The sequence below is a fragment of the Amblyomma mixtum genome, chromosome 3, assembly GCF_055824585.1.
Source record: "Amblyomma mixtum isolate Tamu chromosome 3, ASM5582458v1, whole genome shotgun sequence".
NCBI lineage: Eukaryota > Metazoa > Arthropoda > Arachnida > Ixodida > Ixodidae > Amblyomma > Amblyomma mixtum.
The window spans coordinates 29,504,072-29,530,764 of record NC_143014.1 but is presented as its reverse complement, the minus strand read 5'-3'; the positions used below and the strand labels follow the sequence as shown (position 1 = coordinate 29,530,764).

At 49.9% G+C, this 26,693-nt stretch overlaps 1 protein-coding gene across 2 annotated transcripts in view; it reads left to right on the top strand.

The window, feature by feature from the left end:
- Positions 1-26,693, top strand: part of LOC149349523 (rhotekin-2-like) — a 202,277-nt gene that overhangs the window by 66,378 nt on the left and 109,206 nt on the right. Inside the window, exon 1 of one of the 2 annotated variants that reach the window (XM_089578495.1) lies at positions 24,702-25,074. The exons of the other annotated variant lie outside the window; for it this stretch is intronic. Within the exon in view, the coding sequence (XP_089434621.1) occupies positions 24,940-25,074 (135 nt within the window). The 5' untranslated portion in view covers positions 24,702-24,939. Of the gene's footprint in view, positions 1-24,701; positions 25,075-26,693 lie in introns of those variants that run through there. 2 annotated transcript variants of the gene reach the window in all.

Genomic DNA, 26,693 nt, shown 5'->3' with positions numbered 1-26,693 from the left:
TCTTTTTTGTCGCAAACTGTCTATGGCCGTCTTGTTCTGTCGCTGATAGCATACGTTTTTTTTTTTTTTTTGACCAGAATGCAGCTATTGGTTAAACTTCGTAAGGGCGCTCAACAATCCGTCGTGTGTGTGCGTGTGCAGGCGCATGTACGTATGTTATTGCATATATGCGCTCGTCACGAAAAAAAGGCGTTGTGAGGTATTGTCATCCATAGCAAGAAAGAACGAGAGAAAGGAAAGGCATTTGCATCTCAAGTCACGCGGCGATCCTTCGATCGGTAATTAAATGCGGCCTATATATATGCGGCATGCCAGCCGCTTGTTGATTAACCGCGAGGAAGCGGGGCTAACAGCGGGCGCACGTTAGGGCGCGGTGTCGTAGTCGAACGAAGCTGGGAGAAGGAGTGGTTAGAGGCGTTGACGGAACGGGGCCCTTTGCGGATCGGTGACCAGCGGCGTAGGGGCGAGGAAGCAGTGTAGGTGAGGCCGGTGCTCGATCAGTTGGCGCGCAGTGCAGCTGCGCGGTATACGCGGAAGCGAACCCGACTGTACTTGGGAGTCCGTTATCCCGCCGCGTCCAAGGTGGCTTCTGGCCGCCTGTCTGGCGAGGTGGTCGCCGACGCCCCCCTCTAGCTATAAGCGGATATAGGCGCCGACTTTTCAATCTGCCGATTGTGGACTGAGGCCCAATCAGTACCTTGTCTAGTGACGCTTCGTAAAGAAGCCATTTGTACGCCCGTTTCCGAGTTGGTTGGTAACGTATCGTCGCCCGTGTTGTGCTGTACCTATCCTCACCAACAATTTGCACACGTGCGGAGACAGTGGTTACAGTGGCAGATGTCGAGCTTGGGCCGCTAAGGCAAACCTCGGTAGGTTGAGAAGCGCTCGTTGAAGGTCCCGTGCCGGGTGAACTGCATTTCAGAAGAGATGAGGCTTGGGCATGTTGGTAAGACATACTTAAGGGGGAAAAAAAATAGCGCACACGAGAAGACGGGACAAGCGAGGAGACACAGACAAGCGCTAACTTTCAACAGACGGCTTATTGCAAAATTGGGAGCATATATACACATGTCCAGAAAGGCAGCAAAGAACAGGAACGAAGATAACATCAACAAAACACACACCCCCTCGGCAGCCATCTCCTTATCGTGCCAGATATGCAAGCTCTTTTTTTGACAATTTAACGGAAGGTTCACCGACACAATCCGGTCCAGAACGCACGATGTTCGACGCTTCAACAATCTCCCTGGTAAGTTGGTCGCGGTGATGGTACAAGATTACAGTATCTTCAAAAATTGGACGGCAATGAGGGTCACAGTCACGTCTTGCAATGCAAAGCCAGATGCCCGTCGACACCACCTCTGACTTTCTTCGCATGCTCTTTTAAGCGTACGTTGAGGCATCTGCCCGTTTGCCCGATGTAGTATCTACCGCATGACAAGGGGATCTTGTAGACTACCCCCAGCCGACAATGGACGTAGGTCTGCCTATGTCTGATAGTACAGTCGGGTCTACGCTTTTTGATCGGGCAACTCATTCTGCACAAAGGAGTGCATATTGCAACCGCGCAAAACGACGCAGGACGAAGAGAGGAAAGCACAGGACAAGACGTGCTTCATTGTGTGCTTCATTGTGTGCTTCATTATGTGCTTCATTCTGCACAATCTCCCCAGCCTCTCAGGAGCCGTGAACACGACCTTGACATGAGACCGCTGACCCACCTTCTTGAGGTTGTGTGATACCTTATGCATGTAAGGTATCACCGCCAACTTTTCTTTGTCTCTATTATCCTTTTTCTTTTTCCTGTCCTCTGCTCTTTGTTCATGACTCAGGCGAGAAGCTTCCTTCCTTTTGCGATGCAAGCTTTGAGCAACCGAAGCTATCACGTGAGTCGGACAGCCCGCGCCCTGCAAACGTGTGACTTGCATGTTTAAACCCTCCTCGAACGTATGCCGGCATGACTTGTCAAGAGCATTGGATAGGAACGAAAGAACGATATTTCTTTTGGCAAGTTTAGAATGCGCTGAACTGAATGGCAAAGGGGGCTTGTTAGCTCTGGGCTCGTATATCCAACAGGCATGGTCCTTTCGAAACCGCAGCCGCAGGTCTAAGAACCTAATGCTGTCATGCTCAGGCATTTCAGACGTGAATGTCAACGGGTAGAAACAATCAACAAAAGAATTTAAAATGCGCGTGACAATAGGGTGACTACTAACGAGAAGATTAGAACGTCCGACAAGAGGGTCAGTAAAAACAGACAGGTCAAAAAGAATTAAAAAGTCATCCACATAACGAAAGGTCTTTAAAATCTTTAGATCACTTAGTCGCTCAAAAAGAGCCTTGTCACAACAAGCTAAAAACAACTCACTCTAAATCGGTGCGATGCAGGATCCGATGCAAACACCTTGCTTTTGCAGGAAAACGTTGTTGTCAAAGGTAACAAAAGTAGAAGTAAGGTAAACGAATAAAAGCTCTAAAAAAACCTTCCGTGCTCACGCCACGAGCATTTTGAAAGTCGACAGCGCCGCTATTGTCGATAGCATCCTCGACACAAGACAGCAGCCCTTCATGGGGCAACGAGTAAAACAAATCTTTTATCTTTTTGAACTGCGTGTCCTTTTGTCATTCTCTTTGCGAGGTTTGTTCTTCTTTTTGAGTTATCTGTCCATTGTTTTTCACGGCTTCCTGAAAATACAATACCAGGAAGGTAAGACGACCAAAGTACGGAGCGCCGAAAGTGTGTGCCAGGTTTAAGAAAAAAAAAAAAACTATTTGTGCTAAGTGTCGCAGTGTGCACGCACATGGAACGAATAGGTCGCTCTCAGCGACAGCGTTGGCGTTCTTTTTTAGTGAGCAGAGCAGGAGCGACGTCAATCATCCACGGAATATGCAGCCGACGCTTGTCAGTTCTCGGTGGTTCCGGATGTCGATGAAGCACTCGATATTTTATCCCGCAGCGGTTACGATTGCGGCAGTTGTTGGCGAATCTCGATTAATTTCATTGCTACGGTTTGTACATATATAAAAACTTCTGCCCAGATAGAAACGTATCAACGCAGTGAGCAAATGTAACTGCTGTCTTTGCAACCTGTTGCGACTCGGGTCCACATCTCTTTGTCAGGAGGTCCTATTAGAGAGGCGGAGGAGCTCCGTATTCTGGGCCTTTTCATTCATCACAGACTCAGACCGGACTCCACTATTGCGAAACTCAAGAGAGTAGGCGAACAGGTAGGGCGCATGATCCGCCGCGTTTCCAACAAGCGGGGTGGTCTGCGGGGCAGGGACGCGCTTCGGCTCGTCTATGCCTTCGTGACTAGCCGGATCCTCTACGCCGTGCCACATCTCCGCACTACTAAGCAAGACGAGGCGCGAATAGACGCCATCATCCGCAAGGCAACTAAGCGAGCCCTGGATCTCCCGGTGGCTACCTCTAATGCCAAACTCAAGGCATTGGGGGTGCTAAACTCCTACCAGGAGCTGCGGGAGGCCTACCTCGTGAACCAATACACGCGGCTCATGCAGACGGCTCCTGGGCGCCGCCTGCTAAACCGCTTACACATCCAACACGACTGCACTCCAGAGGAGGCGAAGCGTATCCCAGTACTATGGCGCCATATGCTCTGGGTCTCCCCGCTCCCCCGTAACATGGACACCGACATGCATGAAAACAGACGACAAGCGCGGGCTCGGGCTCTTGAGAGACAACAAGGCTCCCGACCCGGTGTATATTATGTAGACGTAGCAGGGCCATCGCCCACGGGATTTTACTCGGCCGCTGTCGTTCACCAGGAAATTCACGTTGATGGACTCTCCTTTCGAGCCCCGAATTCAATGCGAGCCGAGGAAGTAGCGATAGCGCTTGCTGCCGCCCACGCCAATTCGAGAATAATCATCACGGACTCCCGAAAAGCATGTGAACATTACTTGGCAGGGGAGATCTCCCCCTTAGCTGCTTGTATTCTACGACGGACTGCCACTGATCCAACACCCAAAAGAATCATTTGGGCTCCTGGCCACCAGGGCTTACGAGGTAATGAGGCCGCTGACGCGGCTGCCCGAGCGCTTACTCACCGGGCTCCTCATCCCAGCTCTTCTGGCTCGGAGACTAACCAGCCGCTGCTGCGATTCAGGGAAATATTAACACATTATAGCGACAACCACCGCCTTTTCCCGGCCCCTGCAAAAGGGCTGAGTAAGACGGAGGAGCGAGCTTTAAGGCGCCTGCAGACAGGTACTCTACTCTGTCCTGCAATCTTAAAACATTACGATCCTAACACGGATGGGCGATGCCCGCACTGTGGGGAGACCTGTGATATCTTCCACATGGTGTGGGCATGTACTCCGAATCCCCACCTCCCCCCTTCCCCTACCCCTTCCAGAGAGGCATGGGAGACTGCCCTCCTCAACTGCTCCTCGCTCGAGTCCCAAAGGGCTCTGGTGAAACGGGCGAGAGACGGGGCATTGTCATGGGGTGTCCCGGACTAGGGACGCCGACCATGTAGCGGGGCCACTCTATGGCTCCCAAACTCTATTTCAGAAATTAAAAGTTTTCACCACCACCACCACCACCACCCAGTGGTGACCTCGCAGGAGACATTTACTTAGTGGAACAATGAAAGACGTTACACTGAGAAAGGCGGCAAAAGGAGGGATGCGAATACGTCACAAGACTACCTCATTGAACCGTTCCCGGTTTCTGGCACTCGCCATTCGTTCTAGATGGGTTTAGTGCTGTAGAGTTTATTATAAGGCTCAGAGCCCCATTCCTTTTGCCGCAAACATTTTATTTGTTTTCGCAAGGATTATGTGTAGTCTCTGGCCGGGATGTTGCTGATGTTGACTGCTCTGTTCACACAGGTTCTAACGGCTCGGCCAGAAGTAAAGATAGATTAGCTCGCGAACTGGCAGAAGCCTTTTTTATCAAAGAGAGGGGTGGCATGTGCGTCAGCACCACTTCTATCTCCCTACGAGGAAGTGAGCACAGATTGTTAAAAAATAAGCGATTATGAGAAGTTATCGTCCGTGTGTGTATGTGTGTTTTTGCCATGTAAGAAATGCGCATGCGTTCACCTTCTTCGGGTTATATATACGCAACATGTGGCTTCAATAAACTTAGTTGGAGTCAGCGCCCGTCCTGTCCGTCTTTTTGTGTGGTTTGTGTCGAATTTGGATCGGTCAGCTTCCTCGTTATCGGCTATTCCGATATGACACGGAGCCTAACAAAATACAATGACTAAGTTACTTTTCTGAGCATGAATAACCTTTCTACGTAACAAGGCAACAAGCGGGTCCGAGTTCAGAGTCAACGGAGAAAAAAAAAATAAAAAATCAGCGCTCGTCCTGTAGTCTTATATGTCTTCACTCGTCCTTGTTTATTTTCCGCTGCCACTCTTTGTGATGATTCACAGACTAGCCTACACGGCTAGTCAGTGAACTCAACGAGTCAGTAAACATAAGCAATTTTCTGTATTCGCATGCGGCTGTATGGTTTAAAGTTGTTAGCAACCCATAAAGTTCGGCTTAGAAAATAGATGCATGCATTTGGGTTTATTCGTCTGATCGATCTCAAGGTCTCTCCTATGGCAGCGCAGCCAACATGATCAGGGTTTTTTGATCCATCCGTAACGAAACTACTGTAATCCTTACATAATGTCGTGAGGTTCATGGATTACTGTTGGATAACATTCGCAACGACAACCATCTTGTTATATTTTCTCAAGTCAGGTTGCACGACATGTCTGCCTCGTCCCCGTGAGAAAGCGTTTACTGGGCTTCAAGGACGGGGGAAAAGTCACCAAAACTAGCGCTGCTAAGCGCTCTTTGTGCGAAAAGCAAAAGACGGGGTTACGTACGGCTTATTTTGAACTGTGCGTTTATATTTTGAAAGGTTGTTCGAAAAGAACCTGCGCTTATCAAGTGGCCATTCATTTTATTCCGCGTAGAGACTTGGAACAGGAGACTTTCGGAAATTTTCCGCTGCCAGTCAGATCCCTTAATTGATGGTCAGTGCCTTTTTCTGCGATGTTATTTCACACCAAAAAACATATGCACCATCTCGCTCATCTACAAGTTTTGCTAAACTGTCTTTGGGACGTTGAACACCATAATACCATAAAATCAAACTAATGCCAGCTAACATTTCCTGGTCACAGTACGCAGTCATGGTCTTGTCGGTCTGACGTGCCCATTTCCCTCACGACACTTCTGTCATGTGGCGAAGCCATCTCGCGGGGGGACACTGCCACCTAGCAGTTGGGTAGCTGCGAATTTTTGTGCATAACGCTGCACAGAGGTGCGGAACATTCCATTGCCTACACAGCGCAGCTGTCAACGCATCGTTTGATCGACATATGTGCGCTAAAGGAAATTTAATGATCTCCAACTGTCGGCTCTTTCGTGCGCTCGGTCGTTTCTTTTCACACGCCTGACAGGCTTCCTCTGCTTGAAAATGGAGGGGTCCTGAGCAGTCAACTTTCTGAACTCATACCTTCCGTATTCAACACGTGCATATCATGAGAACTGGATTACACGTTCCATTTCAATTGCGCTAAAGCTCCACGGAGTTAGGCGCTAATTGAAGGCAGTAAAACAATAGTAGCTAGCACGTACTGCACGACGGGCGCACTTTGAAGGATTTCAGCTCCATTGACGCCTGTGAAAAACAAGTAAACCATGTTGTACAGTGTTTCTGTTCAGCAATGAGAATCGACAAGTCTCTATACCGTCACCTCATGTCCCATACTGCGATCGGTCTACGCTGGACTGGCGCCTTCAGATGTGGTTTTCCTCGATATCGCTCGCAGTCTTCTTCCGAACCGAACAGTGTGTCGTATTCCGCATCGGTTTTGCATAGAGACTGGCCGCGTCTTGTTCCCATGACCGTCCGTGTTCGTTTTTCTTTACTGTTGCAACCGTTTCCTAAGAGACATTTATTGTTTCGTTCTTTTTTGCTCAATCAAGCGCTGCAAGCAAGAGTATAGTGGTATCTCCTATTGGCGGCTCTAATGCGAGATATGGTGTAATCACTGCGAAGACGTCCGCGATACAGCAACGTTCGGGCGTAGTTCGTTAGGCGGCTGCTGCATCCTTTCAGAAGTGGCAGTGAAAGGAGCAGAGGTATAGAAGAATGTCCGTGGTTTTCGTCATGTTCCTAAGGTGTGAGGAAAGGAGAGAGCGTCAGCGAGGGTGTGCTACTGCGCTTTGCTCGTTCGCCTCTGCACACTGAGCAGTGTGGCGGTGTTGGCCTGTCTTTATCATTTTCTGAGATGACACTGTAAGAAGCAGGTTTTTCATAAGGTCCTGCTGCCAAATGATGCAAAAGGTAATACCACAGCTTTCTGCTTGTTTAAGCAGGCGTCATGACTGGACCCTGTCATCAATATCGCATTTGAATGAAACGCGCATAAAGCTGACAGAATGCGTTGTGAATACGCACTTGCTTCACCGCAATTCGTAAAGCAGGAATGCAAACAGTCATTGCTGGCGAGGGCAGGTGACACTTTACTGCAGCGCTCTCTCGTTTTTGTCGCGCACTTTTCTTAGCACCATGTCCGGGCGCTTTCTTTTTATCGGGCATCGCGTTCCATTCCCCCCGTCTCCGTATTAACTTCCGCGGGGCAGGGTGAAAGCTATAGTGCACCTCGACTGAGTGTGTTCAGCTTCAAGTGCAAGCCGGGCGCAGATGGCGTCAAGAGCTACTCGTGCACCGTCTTGCGAGTGATTGGGACACTTTTAGCGCACCGCAGAGGACACGCTTCCCCATCCTGCGTGGTGATAGCTGTCGCGCTGCCCACTCTGACGCCATGTGGGCCATGTCCGAACGTCTGCTCGGCCTATCCTGATAACGTTTTCTTTGGGTACCAGGAGGATGTACTGTGCCGCCGTCGTTGATCTGTCGTAAGACGTCGGCAGCATTGTCAACCAAGGCGCGAACGTCGTTGGAAACGGAAGAGGGTTTCTTGCTTGAGCTTTGGGGGAGGGGGGGGGGGGGGGGTGTATAGGCACGCACATTTCTCCTCTGGCCGCCGCGATAAGTACAGAGGACCCGAATTGGCGAAACGGGCTTCGTTTTCTGCGCAGAAGAGCGCCCCTCGGTTCTCAAGTAAGGCGCGTAATTTTGCTCCTCCGCTATCGCCTTCCTTCCTCGCCCTTCGTTTCCTGGGCTCTTCTCGTTCGCGCGCCGCCGAATGTCGTCTTCCGACATCCGGTAAACGTGTCACCCGATGCCTTGCGAGTGTCGCCTCGCTGAGGTCACGACCGGACTGCGCGTGGCCGATGTTATCCTGCGTCGGGCGCTTTCGAACCTGCTTCATTGCTAGCTTGTTTCTTTCGTAACGAGAGTTTGGGCACAAGTCGTTTTCGCCCCGCGATCAAGACGAGCCAATCTTCACTCTCGACGGGCCATTGCTTGCTACGACGATGTGGGTGCGAAACGGAAATTAGTGATAGGTGCAGCAGGGAGAGTGTGTTACATTGCGTTATTGGTACACTGCGAAGTGCCTGGACGTGTCGATGGTCCCATGCGTGTGTATTTGGGGAATTTACCGGCACGAAGCAAGATAGCCGCCGGCAAAGGCTGGACTGAGCTCACACTTCTCCGACAACATGGGCCAACGTGTTGCTCGCGCAAGGCGCTTGTCGCGTTGATCTCTGCAGCTCGTACATTTCAATCAAGAGAGTATATATACAACAGCCCTCCAAGCGTAGCCACCAAGGAAATCGTCGTCTGTAAAACCTTCCTCCGTAGAAATGGCGCGAAAGAACGAGGTCGACGGAAAGGCACACTTGCGGGCAAAACTTATTTCCGTGGTCCTGGTTTTTTTTTTCGCGCTGTTTCTACAAGTTCTACATGAACCAACTGGCCCAAACCAGAGCTTTAATTGCGCATCCTGTGTAGCCGATTGGCTGCGCACAGGTGGCTGTTCCCTTGATTCCAATGCCCTGCGTTTAAATTGCCCCACAATTAAACGCGTAAAGCTGCCGCATGGTACACGAACTAAATGAATGTGCATTCGTGAAATGGGAGATGAAAATTTTACGTCAGCTGCGGGACCAGGCAAGAATTCATTCGATGCGTGTGACGGAGGAAGCGCCCTTGGCGCTGGCGCCCTCTTCTTTTTTCTTGTTTTTTTCAAAGCGTTTCAGGCGCGCGTACATTATCCCCCCCCCCCCGCGTAAAAGTTAGATGTCCCATTCTTGTTGTCGTTACGTGGTCCATGTCATCTGTGCTTGCACCCGTTTGGACTGCTTTCCGCAAACTGAGCGCGTGCGTTTTCCCCGCTCAAAACTCTCGATGGCTACAGAAAATTTGGTGCAGTCAAGCAACGCTGAGTTTGGAACTTTGTTCTTTGGGTTCCAAATCGGGTACTATTCGGGTTTTTCAAGAATGCGGCCCCTAATTCGAGTTTCTTCGGGAGATTTTTGTGAGCACTCGGTGGCCCCATTTTGGATATTTTTTTTTTCGTAAACAATTTCTAAGCGACAGGTTTAACCCAGACAATCCTAGCCAAGCAAAAATATTTGCTTTGTTTATTACAGTTATGGCTTCGCATAAATTGCCATATACCCACGCGCAACATTTCAGCGTCTGTGCTAGACCTGCCCAACTTTGCAGGTTTGCGTTTTCACTGCGAAGGCATTCGACATCAGAGCAGCCATCTGAAAGTAGCGACAGCGTCGGAGCTGGATCGCTCGCGCTGATAAAACTCTAATTAGAGTTTTATCAGCGCAAGCGATCCGTGGCCACTACCGTGAGCACCTTGCTGCGGAGAACTGTCTGCGCATGCGCTGATTTCCCGAGGTTCGCACACTGTTCAAGTGCAGTAGGGTCCCCGCGTGAGCGGATCGAGCTATATGCTAAAACTGTCTACTTGCTGGGTACAGCTTGATACAATGATGCCAGTGCGGCGTCGTCAGTGCCTCTGTTTTGGCATGTCGCTTGTGAGGCAGCCTTCGAACTTAAAGGAAGGGACGCTGCTTATAGCAAGTACCTAAAGAGGCTTACAGTCATCAACAAATAAATGGAAAAACCTGTCCATAATATGCTCGATATGCATGCTGCCTTTCGTGCGGGGCTTTTGCGTTTTGCGCGCGCTGGATGCATTTTCGCGAAGACGCCTCTAAAATTACTGACTGCCCTGTGATATTAATATGGGATATTCACGTAGATATGACGGCTGCTAAAATTTCAAGAGTTATAGGTATCCTATCAAAGTTTCGGTACTTTTCCCCAATGCATAAAAAAAAAAAATTACATGATTCATTGTTTTCCAGCGTCATTAATTATTGTTTCTTAGTTTAGGGCACAACCACTGTCTCCAATGTTATGAACTTCATATACTACAAAAAAAAAAGCATTTCGTGTAATTAACAACATTCCACATGATGCACACACTAGAACTGTCTTTAAGGCGCTACATATTGTACCTACTGCGCAGTTGTAGCCTGTACTTTTGTATAAAAGGCATAAATCCAACATTAATCAAGGCACTGCGTTTCTCGCCAATTTGTCAAGACTAACATGTCAAGAACGTACCTACAATACGCGCACAGAGACAACTGGTTTTTACCTCGGACGCGAACTAACTACGGTAGACAAACGCTGCCGTATATAGTTTGCTGTTAATTCTCAACAACAGCGAAGAAATGTAATTGGTATTGCTCTCCGATTTCCCTTCCATTTTTATTCATTATGTGCATTATCAACTTTAGTGTTTTTGTCATAATACCGTACATTCTGTTTCTTATTTTACAAAGCTGAGCATTGCTGTGATGCTTTCCTCTTGATTTGAACCCTTGATGCTTATGTCCCATATTAATGCATTGTAAATGTATATTGTCGAATAACCATACCATGTGCTAGTGCTGTAGTGTTGTGTAATTTTAGGTTCTGTACTCAATGAAGCTGCTTAAGGGGGCGGGGGGTGAGACCATAGTCAAGCCTATACCCAGGCTTTTTGTCCCCCCCTCACAGAAGCTCGATCACTGTTTCTGAAGAACATTGAGCTGCCAGCTTTTTATAGGGCTGCAGCTCACTTCTACGTGTGTAAGCGCTCGACACGTTGCCAGGGTTGTCCCTAGGTTGTAGCTGGCGCTTATTCATCATGTCGAAAGCACGCATTCATTTTCATGTTGCGGCCATATCTTAGCATATATGTTATCACGTTTAATGTTATTAATTTCTTCAGCTACCTTTAAACTAACGTAGCTTCTCGAGGTTTCTGGAGGTTTACTTTAATTGCAGGCAAATTCATGCATAATTTACTCATCAGTATAACTTACCTTTTGAGAAGCGCACAATTAGGACTTCTTCTGTGCATTGGGACGGTGCATTTGGCCTTTTTTTATTTGTCTCTTTTATTAGCACCATTCGGCAGCAAAGAGGAATCTTCTGGAAATTCCTTTGTGCTAAGGTTGTGTAATGGATCTTCGTTGTGGCGTCGTGACTATGCCTACCGCGTCACATTTGTATTGCTTTATTTCTTTATTTTCACTCAGTTTTTCTTTTTCCAGCATGCAACATTCGCTGCACCTTTCAGCTCTTTCAGATGCGCCGTTCATTTTCGTTTCCGTGTGAGCCTGCTTGCACATCCGCCGGCAATCGATGTGCGGGCGTTCTCGGAGCTTCATTGTCGTTTACGCGGCAAGAATAACCGTATATGTACATACATGTCGCCTTGCAAATCTCTCGAAACGGAAGACAGAAAAACGTTCGGGCGTGGGGCTGCGGAGGTGTCTTTCCATCGCCTTTGCTTTCTTGCGTTACGACCAATCTATCTCGCTATTGAGAATGTCTGGCTCAAGGTTCTTACCTTACAGAAGTGTGGTTAGCTTAATCAGTTACGAACGAATATATATGTAGTCGCATTGCATTCGCGCTTTTTTTTGCGCGTTCGAGCAGCGCTGCCGTGTGATGTTGCCATTCGCACCTAAGGCTTCCTGTTGCACGTTGGCGTGCAAGAGCCCTCATGCACGCCACCTATTTGCTGTGTTCGCTCCTTTTGCGTCCGTCTGCATGAAAATATGTGGTAGACTAAAAATGTAGGGACGCGGTTTCCTTGTTCTGCTTCAGGGCCTGGTGACGTTATGTTTGCGGGTACTAGAAAGAGTGCAGGCGGACATCTGCTCGGAAGCCGTGCGCGCAAGGCTTTTCAATTTTTTGTTTCTAAGAGCCACTTTCCGGAAGACTTTTAGCGCGCACGAAATATTTGCGCGGCCATGAGATCGTATAGCCATGGCTGCGTCGTAGTTCCCGCTGTGGTCGCAGATTCCAGTGGAGTCGCAGTGGTCCCTGTCAGTGTCGTCCCTGGAGACGCTTGGTTGTCGGGAGACTCGGTTGCCCGCTTTTTGGCACCTTGAGTGAGGAGAAAAATTGGAGCGATAACGTAGTGGGTTACTTTCCATTTATGCAGAAGGTAATTCTCTACCTTACATTCATGGACCTCTGGCAGTCCTCGCACCCCTATAAGCGATGCGCCACTGCCATGCGATGGCAGCTGCTCTTAGCGATGGGCCTTGTGAGGCCCAGGTTGCTCCTCCCGAGCGACCAATCATTAATGTAACAGCCACCTGACACGATGGGTAGTTGGTTCACAATCCGGTGGATGGATGGATGGAAAAAACTTTATTGCTGATAAATTTAAGGTGTTCTTGACCCTTACGGGTCACTGGGCGCCGTGGTCGATCCTTGGTCCAGGATGCCGCACTTGACTGCTGCCATCGTGGCTCGGCGCACAAGGAATCGTTGCGCTTCCTCGTCCTCGCTGGCCAGCAAGTGCTCCCACTGCATCACACTACCCACACCTTCACAAACTACACAAGATTTTCCCTACACAATATGCAGACGAATGTCCGTGGTGTCAGGGTAAACCTATATACACTAGAACATATCACATGGACCTGCCCTAAGGCAGACTTAGAGCCAAGAATAAACCCGAGTGTGAATCTGGTGGGCAGGTTGTGATGACGCTGCAAGGTCACGTGACACAGGTCAACCATCTGCCTCCTGGGTTACTCTCTGCAGACCACCTGCCAGAGCCATGCTGGTGATTTTTCGCTCACTACGCCGACAATGCCGACGCCGGACTTTCTGGACAACGGGGCCTTTAACGCTGTCGCGTTAAAACGTTTAATGCATGGAGGACATCGCAGTGGGCCCTCGTTCCAGGAGCCCGTTGCCCTTTGTCGCCGCTCTTGGCCCGGTTCACAAGCGAAAGCTGGTCTTCCGAATGCGAGGTGAACAGCGCGGCCTCCCTGTCATCAGTTATTCGCTTATAGATTCTTGGAATATCTGGATTGTTCTGGCATGCCTATGTCATGTTGTATAAGTTAACCACTTCGCCGCAGAGGGCGCAGTGCGGATCGTACGAATTTGGGAACATATAGCTGAATTTGACTTGGTTTATATAAGTATTGGATTGCAATATCCTTAGGACGACCCCTTGCTCTCTGTTTAGATTTTTGTTCCGAATAATGATGTTCCTGCGAATGTTCGGGGACCGGGTGTAACAGAGCGTGGGCAGCGGCATAAGCGCCTTCGTTTCCAACATGCGCAGAGTGTGCTGGGGTCCATATGGGACCTTGTACCTTGTGGGCCCGTGTTTGACATCTGATGGTGAGTTTTATTAATGCTTTCGGTCTTGGTTCTTAAAGGACTCCAGGCACCTAATTTTAGTTGCATGTTTTCTTCTTTCAAGTGATGAATTAGACATTAGAAGATATAGTTCACCTCGTGCTATTTGCCTACAAGCACAAAATAATTTATAATTGAATTTCTTCCCTCGTTTTGTTTTGGTTTCAGCAACGGAACGATGGCCGGGGCTTGTAGTTGGTATTTAGGTCACGTCAGCCACTAATATATATATATATATATATATATATATATATATATATATATATATATATATATATATATATATATATATATATATATATATATATATATATATATATATATATATATATAATCGCTGATACGTTATTTTAATTCACTCCAACACTTAAGCCACTCAGCTTCAAGATTTGGAATGAAAAAAAAACGACGAATCGGCAATTTTATAGCAGTTTTTTTTCATATCTCATGTGACCTAAAGGCCAACTACATGTCGCAGCCATCGTTCGGCTGGTGAAACCGTGACAGGAAGAGCATCAACAAGAGATACAATTATAAATCATTTAGGGGCCATAGACGAATACCACAGGGTCATCTATACTTACTAACGTCTAACGCATCATCTGAAAGAAAAAAAAACACGCAAGCAAAAATTTGTTCTATGCTCCATTAACATCTACTGTGAACAAAACTCCCTTCATAATACGACAGAAGCCAACAGCCACAGAAACCAAGGGGCACAGGGGATTTTTTTTAAATTTATTTATTTAATTTGTGGTGATGATCAATTTAGAATATTACTGAACATGTTATCGCTTAATGCTAATTGATTAGAAAAGCAGAAGAAAAAACAACCACATGCCGCCGGTGGGATCCGAACCCATGACCTCCGAATTACGCGTCCGGTGCTCTACCTCTCCAACACTCCAACAATTCACGCAGCTTCCATCCTCTTCGTTCGATGACGTTCTACGTCACAGCTGCAGTAACTCGGGACGTTCCACGTCCGCCGCCTATGAACGTGGGTGGCGCTGATGAACACTCTGAAGGTTATAGGTTACTTGTAAACATAAATACCCCCGAAAGCAGAAGATTTGACAGCCGTCGCCATAGCTTAGAGGTAGAGCACCGGACGCGTAATTCGGAGGTCGTGGGTTCGGATCCCACCGGCGGCATGTGGTTGTTTTTTCTTCTGCTTTTCTAATCAATTAGCATTAAGCGATAACATGTTCAGTAATATTCTAAATTCATCAACACCACAAATTAAATAAATAAATTTAAAAAAAATCACCTGTGCCCCTTGGTTTCTGTGGCTGTTGGCTTCTGTCGTATTTATAACAAGCCCCTCATTCCCCTTCCCTTGTTTGCTCCATTCATAATAGTTGTTCTATGTTTTTAGGGTAAACCATGTAAGGTCGAATGGAATTGAAGTGCGGGAATAATTACAATTTCTACCCACCTGCGCGCATCCCTGAATCCGGACAAATTTTTCCTGAAGTACGAATATCTGAGAAAGTATATATACCGTTCCTTTGTAGCGGTCTGGCTGTGCTTAGGTGGATGCTGGCGTAACTGTAAACCCTCAAAATCCCACCGAATCAAACCTTTGCCTCTCTCATAACTTCGGTTATCGAAACAGGCCGAAGTAGCGTTTGTCTCTAGGAGGGACAGCGCGAACTGCGCCCTCGTCCGGCCCCAGAGAGGAGGTGTGAGCTCCTTCCTCTCTCGTTCCGGACCACCCAGGGCGGTCGAAGCACTCGCCGTGAGCGATGCCGCGAAGGCGTTTGTCTCCCTGCCTGCGTGAGCCCCTCTCTCGCGTGGAACTAATTTTTGCCGAGCGGAATGAGCTTGCCGTCCGCTCAGCGTGCGACATTTCCCAGTACTGTTTTGGTTTCGTCCGTTTTTTTTTTTGTTTTTTTAAACCTGCGTAGGCTGATCTAATGGCACTCGAGTGTCCACTTTCCTAGCTTGTTTCGCAGGGAAGCACACTGCCGGATATATCAGAAGCAGTTGCTTCAGCAGGACGTCAACAGTCCGTACAGCCAGCCTTCGACAGCACGCTGGCACCGTTATGAGCAGTGCGGTATGGGAACCTCGGCGGGTTCACCCAATAAGAGAAGCGGGTGGGTGGTGAGGGAACTTAATGCGACGCTGCGGAGCCCATTTACAGCTCGGCAGGGTTGGGACGGTTTTATCGAAATTAAACGCCGGCTCTGGGGGATTGACCGGGGCTGACGTCAGAGTGTCTCGTGTCAGCAATGCGTCACTTCTGACGTCCTTAAAGTCCGTAGAGGAGGCAGAACCGCCTTTGCCGATATCCTGATGTGTGGCCGCATGAAGGCCAACTGTGCGGTACGCGGCTTGTTCGAACAGTCCTCTGAATGCGTGTTACAAAAGCTGCATCTCATAGCTCCATGCATGCAGGCGTTCCTGCGTTTTGCCTGCCGCATCGAAGCGCCCTGGAAACCTCCAGCACTGAGGCAGGATCGCCGACCTCGGATGCAATGTACTGTGCGCACCGCGGAGCTTTTTCACACTCCTGGTTGTACGCGGCACTTGACAGATGCTCGTAAATGCGCGTCTCAACAACGAAGGTCCCTTTCACGCGGCCGCGCCGATCGCGTATGCCGCATAATATTCTGTGCTCTTCACAAGGGGAAGAGAACATGTATCCACAATGTTTGCCGTTCAGTTTCCACGGAGCGCTGGCGAATCGCTGTGGCGCCCGTGCCGAGGAGTTCCGACAAGCCATTGTTGGAGAGAGTTTCTTTCGGCCGTAACCTTTTCCGACGCTCGCCGACTTGCATAACCTTCGGGGGAGCGCATACACGCTGCCTGCTGGCGAATGCGCCGCAGCGGCGGCGCCCCGTGGTGCGGGGATTGCGGTCGGCTGAAATGGCGCGTCAATCACGCCGCCTTGAGCTTGTAATGAGTTTCCGACATCTTCCGGGAATGCCGGCGGCGAACACTAGATTCGCGTTCGTGTAGGCGCGCAGTGATCGGCGCGGATCGGTTCTTCGGGCTGCTGGCCGTCTTCGACAGCTGCCTGCAGATTCTCACGTCTCCCTCGTTGGCTCAAGTCATGGAAGCAGTGCGGCCGTAACCGGTGTCTAAGCTATATTGTCGTCGAACCCCGCGTACATTATAGCGCACATTTGTTTTTTCTTTGCGAGGTTAAAAAAAAAAAAAACGCATCACTTATGCAGCGTACTAGGTACTGTTGGAGACCAGAGAGCACTCACTACTTCCCCATGTTTTCAAGGACTGTGCAGCAATGGGACGAGGTTGGTTTATTTGTCCATTCAGTTCAGACGCCAAAAAGCTCCCAATTTCCCACCTTTTACCGTCAGATCATTTGTAATTTAAATATGAATTATGTCGTGCATGTATTCAACTGAATATACGTCACCAGGAGGAACTGCTTGGGCCTGCGGGTGCAGAATTGTTGTTGTGTGCATTCATGGGAACACGCAGCCTTGAGAAATGTATTTGGATTAGCGCTACAACAAGCCCATCTTCTGCTCGGGTCTGACGAGAATATAGTAAATGCCATATTCCTGGGAGCGAACATGGGATGTAAAATGAATGGAAAAACTTGCAACTAGAAAGTAAAGGGGGGAGAGATTGTAACATTTTTGTCTCCTATCGTTAAACACCTGTAGGACTGGACAAGGCGTTTCAAAAGAAAGTAAAAAAAAAATCGGTCGTTTCGAAATTTCAGAACTTCCGGATCTTTCCATTTCTAAATTTCCTAGCGTATGCTCTTTTTTCGACTCCTCTCCCTCTCTCTCTTCTGCGCCTCTAAGCTGCAGAAAAAGAAGTTTCGATATCTCGCTGAACTTTGCGCTGGTTGAGAATACACATGTCCTCAACTCATTTTTCGGTTTATTTGACGTTGCTGAATGAAGCTGAGCACACCGAGACACTTAACTTTCTGCTTTGTGAAACAAAAAAAAATAATAGAAACGAGTTGGCGGCCTATCTAATATCGGAATACGGCAACAAACAAGGAGACGAGCTGTAGAATATCTGAACTTCAGTAGCGCGTTTCAGCTCTGTGGGATACGGTTGTCTGACCGTGTGACGCTTCTGCGGGCGAAGCGTTTAAAGAATCAATAGTTCAACCGCAGAGAACGATACACAGTGAAAAGGAACCGGAGGAGAGGGACCGGCAACGCTGTTTCGATTTCCCATCAAGCACGCGGTAAAATCCGCGCCCTTACAAAAAAAGTTTTAGACAGTCTATAGAGTGTCTATAGACTTCTGTCTGTGAAGTCTATAGACTGTCTATAGACAAATCCTAGAGAAAAGTCTATAGGCAATACAAATGTCATAGACAATCTATAGATTTATGGCCATATACTTTTAGTAGACTTTTGTCTGTAGACAGTCTATAGACTATGAATAGACAAAAAGCAATATAGGAAGTCAATAGAGTCGATAAGAAGTCTATAGACTGTCTATAGACCATTTTTATAAGGGCGGTTCAGCCGCAGTGGTAGAGTGAGAGGCGCAACACAAAATACATCCTTGCACTTGCATTGTTCAAACCCGCTATTGGTGTCCCGAAGAGAAGCAGCGGTATAGTTGATTAAGCAGGTGAACGCCACAGGCGGTGCACCTTCCTTGCCTTGGGAGGTGTAGACCAAAGGTATCTTCATCAGAAAGAAAAAAAAGTGTAAAATCTTTAAAGACTGCTTTCAGAGTCATTTGAGTGTATATATATTAGACAGCGTGCGTACTGAAGTCCTTGAAAGTCTTTTCACTGGCCAAACGTCGCCGCTTCCATGGGCTAACGGTCGTCGTTGCTTCTGAAAGACGAAAAAACTGTCAAGGGCCAACTCCGCCGTTTTATCTGCCTCGTCCGATTTTACTGGAACTTTCACGGTACGTTCTCCGCAGTCTTCTGGTCCTTTATGCCAGATTTCGCAGCGTAGCGGTGTTTTGTTGCTGCGCAAACGAATTTTAAAATTTCCATGACATGGCCTCAATCGGAGAGATTTCCGCGGACAACCTTGCATGTGTGACGTCACTGGACGCATGGCCGTCGATGTTATCTCTGCGTTCGCTGAAGGACAAAATTTCGAGCTGGTTTTTGGCCATTTCAGACAAATATTGACCCAAGCTCTGACTTAGTCTAGTTCAGCCAGTCAACACGCACACGATAGGTTTTGTGACAGTACCCGTGACGTCATCGTTTGATCGAAACCCAGTTATGGTTTTCTGGTTTTTGCTTTTTTGAATACTTCTACTTGATATTTTGAAAAGCGGTTTCCTGTACCGTCGTGAGGGGACTCTACGGAATATAATGCGGTTATGAACTCAAAATGTGCAAAAAAATAAAAAGAAAAAAAGCCGGGAGTTGGCCCTTAACGCGGTTGCGAATAGATAGGGACGTGGCCGATGCCGGCGGTCAGTTACAAACGATCTGAAGTTGGGGAATGGGGCACTCATGTAATACAGCACGCACAACAAAGCGAAAAGGCTGGGCGAAAACGAGCGCTTTTTCTTTCATTCTTAATGTCCCGTCTTACTGTGCGCTCTACTGCATACCAATTAGCTTTACGTTTCTATGCTACTGAACCACAAGGCGCGAGGCGTTGCTGCAGGCGCCCATTGCGTACTCGAAGAAGTCAAGGCATTAAAAAAAAAAGTTCCTTGTCTTCTCAAATCCATAGTCTGTTTGGAAGTTTATTTTATGACCATCGTTTATTTTATGACCACCACCGGCCGCCCCACCAGACGAGGCAGTTTTCCTGACGAAAAAACCAGGCAAACACCCCTCGTCCACTGCCTTCCCTTTCTGATTAAAACCAACTAGCACTGTTTGCTTTTATGTGGGCTGCTCGAATATTCATCCTCGATTGTTCTGGCTTGAGGATATTTCGTTGTGCGACTGTTTGTGGTATTGCTTTTCTATTTCGGGCTTTGTGCCGTGTGTTAATTCCCGTCCTTCCATATACTTTGGCTGGTTATGTAGTAAAAAAACTTCAAGAAACGCCCCATGACACATTGATATTGGCCAACGCATTTACTTACTTAGTTTTTATGCGGGTTAAGGCAGCTGTTGATGTTGGGCGAACCTATAGAGTGTTCGATGTTAGCTGTTTGGACGCCGATTCTTTTCTACAAGTCTCGGGAAGTACCTCCGAGCGTTCTTTTCTCTTCCCGAACGTGAAACGCCTTCGCTTGTGGTGGGCGACATTTACCCGGCCGCACGCGAGGCTGTGCGAATAGAGGCGGCGTTGGTCTTGCGGCCGTGAACTGTCCTGTCCGAGTGAATGAGGGGTCACTCAGCTCGGGGAGGGGAGCCGGTGGTGCCCCTTCGGCCACTGGAAGCGTCAGCTCCCTTCGGCAGCTTCGTACGGAGCAGTTTCCTTCGAATCGAGGCCTCTAAATGCCAGCGGTGCTTCGGCGAGGCGCCGCGTCGTGGTGACGTGTGCGTGTGGCTGCCGAACGGTAAACGAGCGCGCACCGGCCTTTCGAGGTCACGCGTTCCGTTTCTTCGATGGACGGCGCCAATGCTGCCGAGTGCCTCGCGCATCGGCTGCGTTTGTACGTGCTCGCTGCCGCGAACTCTCCCTCGCGGTGTTGTGTTGTGTGAGGAGGAATGCGGCCTCCTTTGCGTGCGGTAGGAATAGATAAACGGCTCTCATTTAACCCGTTTCTCGGGCGAGTCACGCGCGTGCCAGCAGCGGTCGTTTCATCTGTGCGTAGCATAGCCGCGAGATCGAGAGTGGCAGGAGGCTCGCTGCCAAATGCCGCTGTGTCAGTGAAGGGTGCCAAGCGCGACAATTCCGTGTCGCAAAAGCAACGTTGCAGCAGCTGCCGTCGACCACATAAAGGTTGACAAAAATCAACCTCTCCCCTCTGCTGAGGAGGCAGTTTTACATTGAGTTCAGCTATACCTCTTTAACGAGATAGCATTAAAGGCACCGTTACCCAGAAAATCCGGCGTCAGCGTTGTTGGCGTTGTGAGGGAAAAATAGGGTGGCGTAACGTGGCCACCCGCCGGAGGGGGCCACTTGGGTCACGTGACCTTGTGGTGATATCACAACCTGCCCACCGGATTGTGAGCAAACTGACCACCGTGGCAGGTGGCTGTTAAATCAATGACTGATCTCGAGAGGTTGCTCGGGAAGAGCAACCTGGGCCACACAAGCCCCACCGGTGGCAGCTCCTGCCATCGCAGGGCAGTGGTGCATCACGTAACCGCTGCACCATTGCTGAAGGAGTGGTGTGAAGACTCCCGGGGATCTACGAATGTAAAGTTGAGAATGACCAATTCCGCATATATCTGGGCATTAAGCGTATTGACGCTATCGCGTCATATCTTTAGGGCTGTCCCCTCCATTTCTTCGTATGGTGCTTGATAGGTCGGCTGCCGTAAATGGCCAGCGATCGCACACCGGCCAGCTACATAGCACACTTACATAAGCCAAGCTATATTAATCTCACCGCTGGTTGGATACAGACACCCGCGTTTTAAGCCGCGCGCGCATGTTGTCGGCGCGCAACGAGGTTAATGCAAGGTGACCGTGCTGAAGCGCGCGAATTCTAACCGTACTTAGCAGGAATGCAGGTTGGCATTATTTTGTAATCCGTTGTAATTTAGAGCGCACCCGGAGTAGACGTCCGAAGGCGGTATAATACAAGACACTTGGCGATTCTGTGGTATTTTATAAACCGGGGCGGAAGCCTGCGGCAGAACCATCAGAAGCGTAAACAGACTCGCCGATGCATGAGCGCACGCCGGCACGAACCGATGAGGCTCCGATTTCCGGCCGAGGGAAACCCCAACGGGAGCAGAAAAAGCATACCGCCCCGCGAAGCGCTCGGCTGTGTATACAAACAAAGCGGGACTGGCTGGTGGACGAGCGAGGAACCACCGATGGTGAGTCAGTCGGCCATCGGGCCGAGGAAGGGGGTGTGGCGCCGCGAACCCGTTGCCGGCGTATCTCGCGAGCGGCTGGGCCTGCGCGACGTAGTGATGACGGGTGGCCGGAAACGAACGGCAGCGGAAGACGGGCCGCACGCGACGCTGCGCGGTGGCAGCGCTCACCCCCAACCAGACTTGCCGGATGCTGCAGATGTAGCTATAGCTATACATAGCGCGCTCCAGAGAGGCCTTCGCATTGCAGCGTCTTCCACGAAACAAACCTCCAGCGGGTGACGTGATGGAAGAAAGCGGCCTTCTCTCCTCCCTCGCGAGTCGCTTCGAGAAGGCGCGAGCACCGGTTTGCCGCTCCACTGACGTGCTAGGGAACTTTTCGGTCTGACCTGGGGAGCAGCTCTTGAAGGGTCGCTGGCGTCGCGATTCCTACCGCACTCGCTGCCCTCACGTTCTTGATCAATGGCCGTAATCGACGCAGGCATTCCCGCTTTTCCATCGCTAGGGAACGGCGACGAACATCGTTTTTCGCCGCGGTCGTGATGATATTTCGGCCGGAGCGGCGGGGAGCGGCTGACTTGTGATTTATGAATTCGTGACGACCGATCTTCTCTGCTATTCAGACGTCCACTCAGCCATTTCTCAAGTCGAACGTATGCGCGAAGGGAGCGGTGTGACGAACTTGGGGACACACTCCGCTTCCGTGCAGACTCGGTTGTCGTAAGCGCATCTAGAGTGAGGGTATTAGCAAAAATTGCGCTTCAGGTCGTCTTAGGGGGGGGGGGGGGGGGGGGGGGGAGGCTCATGTTGCAGCGTGGCCTCCTCATAGAATTCGTGGAGGGATCAAACGCAAGAATAATAACTGCATTGCCATTGACAACGTCATTGTGCGTTAGATAACGCTACGCACTGCGTAGACAAGTGAAATATGTATTTTAATAAATAAAACAATGTATTCGTATCTCTTAAAAATCGTGGCAGACATAACTGATACCAATGCTTCCATGTTTTTGCGTATTTAATAAGTAAAGATAATATCACACGAAGCCTACAACTATCGAAACCAGCAAAACAGTGCATACCGCCTGCATGAAAAACTTAAAGGCCATGAATGAGCAAGTAGAGGACAAATATTTTAATGAATCTTTGTCGTTCAAGAACATTTACATTTTTTGTACATATGCGATGGCCAGGAAAAAATCTCAATGACGCTGTCCTTCGGCCCAGTGTACTGCGCAACTGCAGCTGTCACCGGTCATGCATTGCGAGTAATTGCACCGAAATTTTAGTCGCAACAGCGAGCACATGTATAAACGAGGAGTTCTGGAAAATATAAAAAAAAATATGCAAGCTGTAAGAATAATAAATTAATTGAAGTTCCCGATTTGAAAATCTAAAGCACGACTTTTGAAATCTCAGTGCAGCTTTCGCGTCAAAACTGTATTGGAACTTTATACCCTCTAAGTTTCGGAATTGAAATGCGTGGCTCCGTAGACTCCGCGGCCGCCGCGAGATGCCCCGGCGAGCCTGCTTGCCATCGATAGGCACTTGAAAAGTTTGTGCTAGGATGGGCTGCTTGCTCCAGGTGCGTGGGCGTTGCCACGAAATCCAACCCGAGTTAGCAATGTTAGCTCCAAAATGTATTTTCAGTTCTGAAAAAGACATTGTAGGTGACAAAATCCAGAATGACTTCCGGCGCCGGTGGTTGTATTGGTGAGCGGTGCGTGACAGTTCGAAAAAATTTCGGGGTGGGTGGGGAGAGGGCTGAAGCCCCATAAGACCCCCCCCCTGGCTACGCCCCTGGGCGCGGCTGGCCAGCGTAGGGCCTGCGTTGGTGGCGCAGACCTGGAGCAACCACACCGACCTTGCTAATTCCTACTTTTTCGATGCAGGCCCTGACCACCTCTTCCACCCCGTCCACATTCTTGTGAGGAAAAAATAATCAGTGCCGTTTTGGCGGTGCCTTCCTTGATTCTGGTTTTTCCTGCAACGATGAACTTTTCGCCTCGCTTTTTAAGTTTTGTTGGACGGCGTCGAGGCCTGGGCGGAATCGTCTGAGGGGCTGCGACCGTGACAGTTTGCAAGTAAAGCTGCAAAAACTGGCAGCGCAAAGGCACGCCCCCCTTTTAGTAGACGTCGCTAAATGTGAACGTCACGCACAGAGGCGTAGCCAGAAATATTTTTCGGGGGGGGGGGGGGGGGGGGGGGGGGAGGTGCTATACGCCGCCGGTAAAAATAAAAAGACACAGCCTGCGCCCGCCTGCGCCCTACTCATTGTTCTGTTTTAATACAGCTGAAGGGTTAGTTGCTTTATTCACTGTAATATTTAAATAAAAATACGTGTGCACACAGGGCTCTGAGGACTTGATTCGTAAAGAACATTTATTCTCTCGCAAAAAAAAAAAAAAGACACCCCTACGGAGGGAGGTATGCAGCGCTCAGAAAATTTCTAGGAGGGAGGAGGTGGAGGGGGGGTTCTGACACAGAAACACCCCCCTTGGCTTCGCCCCTGGTCACGCATCATGAACAGCGGGAAGCAATGACACTTCTTCAACTCTCTTTTTATCCAAGAGGCATTTCTTGCGCGATGTCAGCCCTGTCACTGCAGGCGACAGCAGTCACTGATGATGGAGCAGAATAGTGAATCATTAGGAATTGCTACAAAATACATAGCCGCTTTTTTCATTGACACTCGCCTTGTGCGTTTGGCTGAGGCGAGGGCTTGCGTGTGGGTCTGGCAGATCATGCTCGGAGCGACTTCATTAACCACTAAGCATATCAACTGCTTAGTGATAGTCGGGAGTGGCATTACCACGCACGTGAGGCATCCATCACTAGCTCTGTCTGACCCGAATTATTTGTTTTCGTCCAACACCCGCATCGCAATTAGTTCCGGCTGTGTTACGGACACGCACATACGAGTTCGGATAAAAGCAGGTATCCAGCTCCTCGTCAGTCGCTTCGACACAGAGGCGCCGTTGCATATAATTGCAGCCCTGCAGAGAGATGAATCCTCAATCCGGGGCGTTCGCAATACCGGGACACCCGTGCGATTGACCTACAACGAAGGCAGTGGAGAAGGCTATCGAGGAGGGAGGATCCGAAATATGCCGCGGGCTCCCGCCGCGCGAGCTCCGAGCGGCCTCAGCCTAGGGAGAGAGCGCCGCCGGTCTGGGGAGAATCTAGGGGGCGCGCGCGTCCCTCCAGATGGCGCCGCCGTGGAGAGCGGCAGACGACAAAGTTTGCCGTCTGTGTGTGGTGCGCCGGTGGCTCCTAGTTTTTTCGCCATGGTTCATCGTTTGAGTCGAGATAGTTCTCGGTGACGAGTGGACGCCGCTCACCTATCGTGTGGTGGCCGTTCCGTGCGCATCGCTTGCTCTACTGCCGCTCTCCGCCAAAGACTACTCGGAGGGGAGCGGGCACGCCGCTCTTCGCCGTGATGGATTCGTGCTTCAACGCGCGCAGTCTTTTTGGAGGACACTCGAGCACGGACACCCTGTTCAGCAGCGCTCAGGTCGAAGTCATTCAAGACCTGGACCTTTATTTCATCCGCCAGATAGCGCACAGCCTCGGGGTGAGTGAGTACGCCAGCGTGCGTGCGGGCCCCCGCTCCGAGCGAGTGGATGGACGCGGCGATAAGCATGCGGAGAGCGCGATTCAGGTTTGCCTTCCTTCCTCGTTGCGGCGGGTTCGCGGCAGACCTCCGCCGCGAAACCGCCTGCGTGTCGGGGTTTGCTTTTGCTCTGTCAGTTTTCCTTTCCCTGGGGCTTTCTTGGGATAAGAACGCGCAGGTGCTCTCGTGTGTGTGTTTGGTTTGATGCAGGGAACAAGCATGGGGCGTTCAGACGTTCCCTCAGACTGCGCTAAGTACGGTGCTGAACAACGTCTGAACGTCTATTGCTGTTGGCCAAGCGCCTAAGCCCCGTCTCGTCGTCGGATGGGTCCGGCGCGCAGCACAGGGGGGCAACGCGCCCTACGGTGGCCGCGCTACGTCCCGTAAGCGGCACGTCGCACGAAGGCTGCAAATCACGTTGTCTCAACCCTGTCCGTTACCCCCTCCTCGCTCTCCGCAGTCGCTCCGGAAGATGATCCGTGCGCCGGAGCCCGCAGTGGCCCGAGACCGCTGAGATTTCTTTTTTTACTCTTCCTTACTTCTCGGAGTCGCTTCCATCCGCGTGCGTATGGCGGCGGATGATGCCGTATCCGTCTCGCCCACGCATACGAATCGGCGCCGTATTTTTAAGGATGCGTAACGGCTAGCGCCCTCCGCATGGGACCGCAGCTGTGCGTGCGTCTGTCTGCGAAAGAGGTGGTGTCGCGGGGGTCCGTTCGGGACGGAAAGGCAGAGGGGGGTTATTATTTTTAGACGCAGCGACAAGCCGCGTCCAGCGGCCAGGTCGCCGAAGCCGCGTTCGCAGACGGCAGCAGCTCCGCCGACGACTCGCTCCTCTGCGTGCGGCTTTCTCGCCGGGGTCGGGTCGCCGCGCTTTTGTTCTCGTCTCTATGTTCGATAGGTGCGACGAGACAAATCTGAGCGGCTGTCGGGGCGGAACTGTGGAGTGCTCCGCGAGTATCCCGCTTTTGAAACAGGCCCGGTGGCTCGGCGTTATCGTGTCCGACAAAGGCTACGCATGACGATGTCGCGTGTGCAAACACATGTCGGCGTGTGTTGAGTGAATAGGAGACACTGGCGCTTTGTGGGCGCATGCGTTCAACGCCGTCGTAGACGGTTGCATGGAGATGTGCGAGCGCGGTCCAAAAGGACGCTCTTCTTTAAAGGACAGCTTGCAAGTGTTCCGGTAGCGTCTTGTATGTACTACAACCGATCTCCTCAGGAGCCAATACCTGTGTACTTCTTTCTGTTTGCACCTCAAAACTGAGAGAAGCTGCTGAGCAGGACTTCAAAATTTCGGGGTAAAATACAGGTTGAAATTGTCAAAAATAATGTGAGTGGCTATGGAAGATGGTGGAGACAGACAAGGACGTCTAGTTTCCTCGGGTCTGCTGTGCATAGCCGCGATATCTGGGCGCTTACAGAGAAGGCTGTCTGAAGGGCGCGGATGTCTTATTGCATTTGAATCGCGGCTATCAGTGAAATTATTCAGCCGACGTTTTCAGTCCGCTTTTACCGTAGGTGGAAATAGTACGCCGAGAAGGCAAGTAAAGCGAGCTATTGCGAATTTCGCCCTGTCC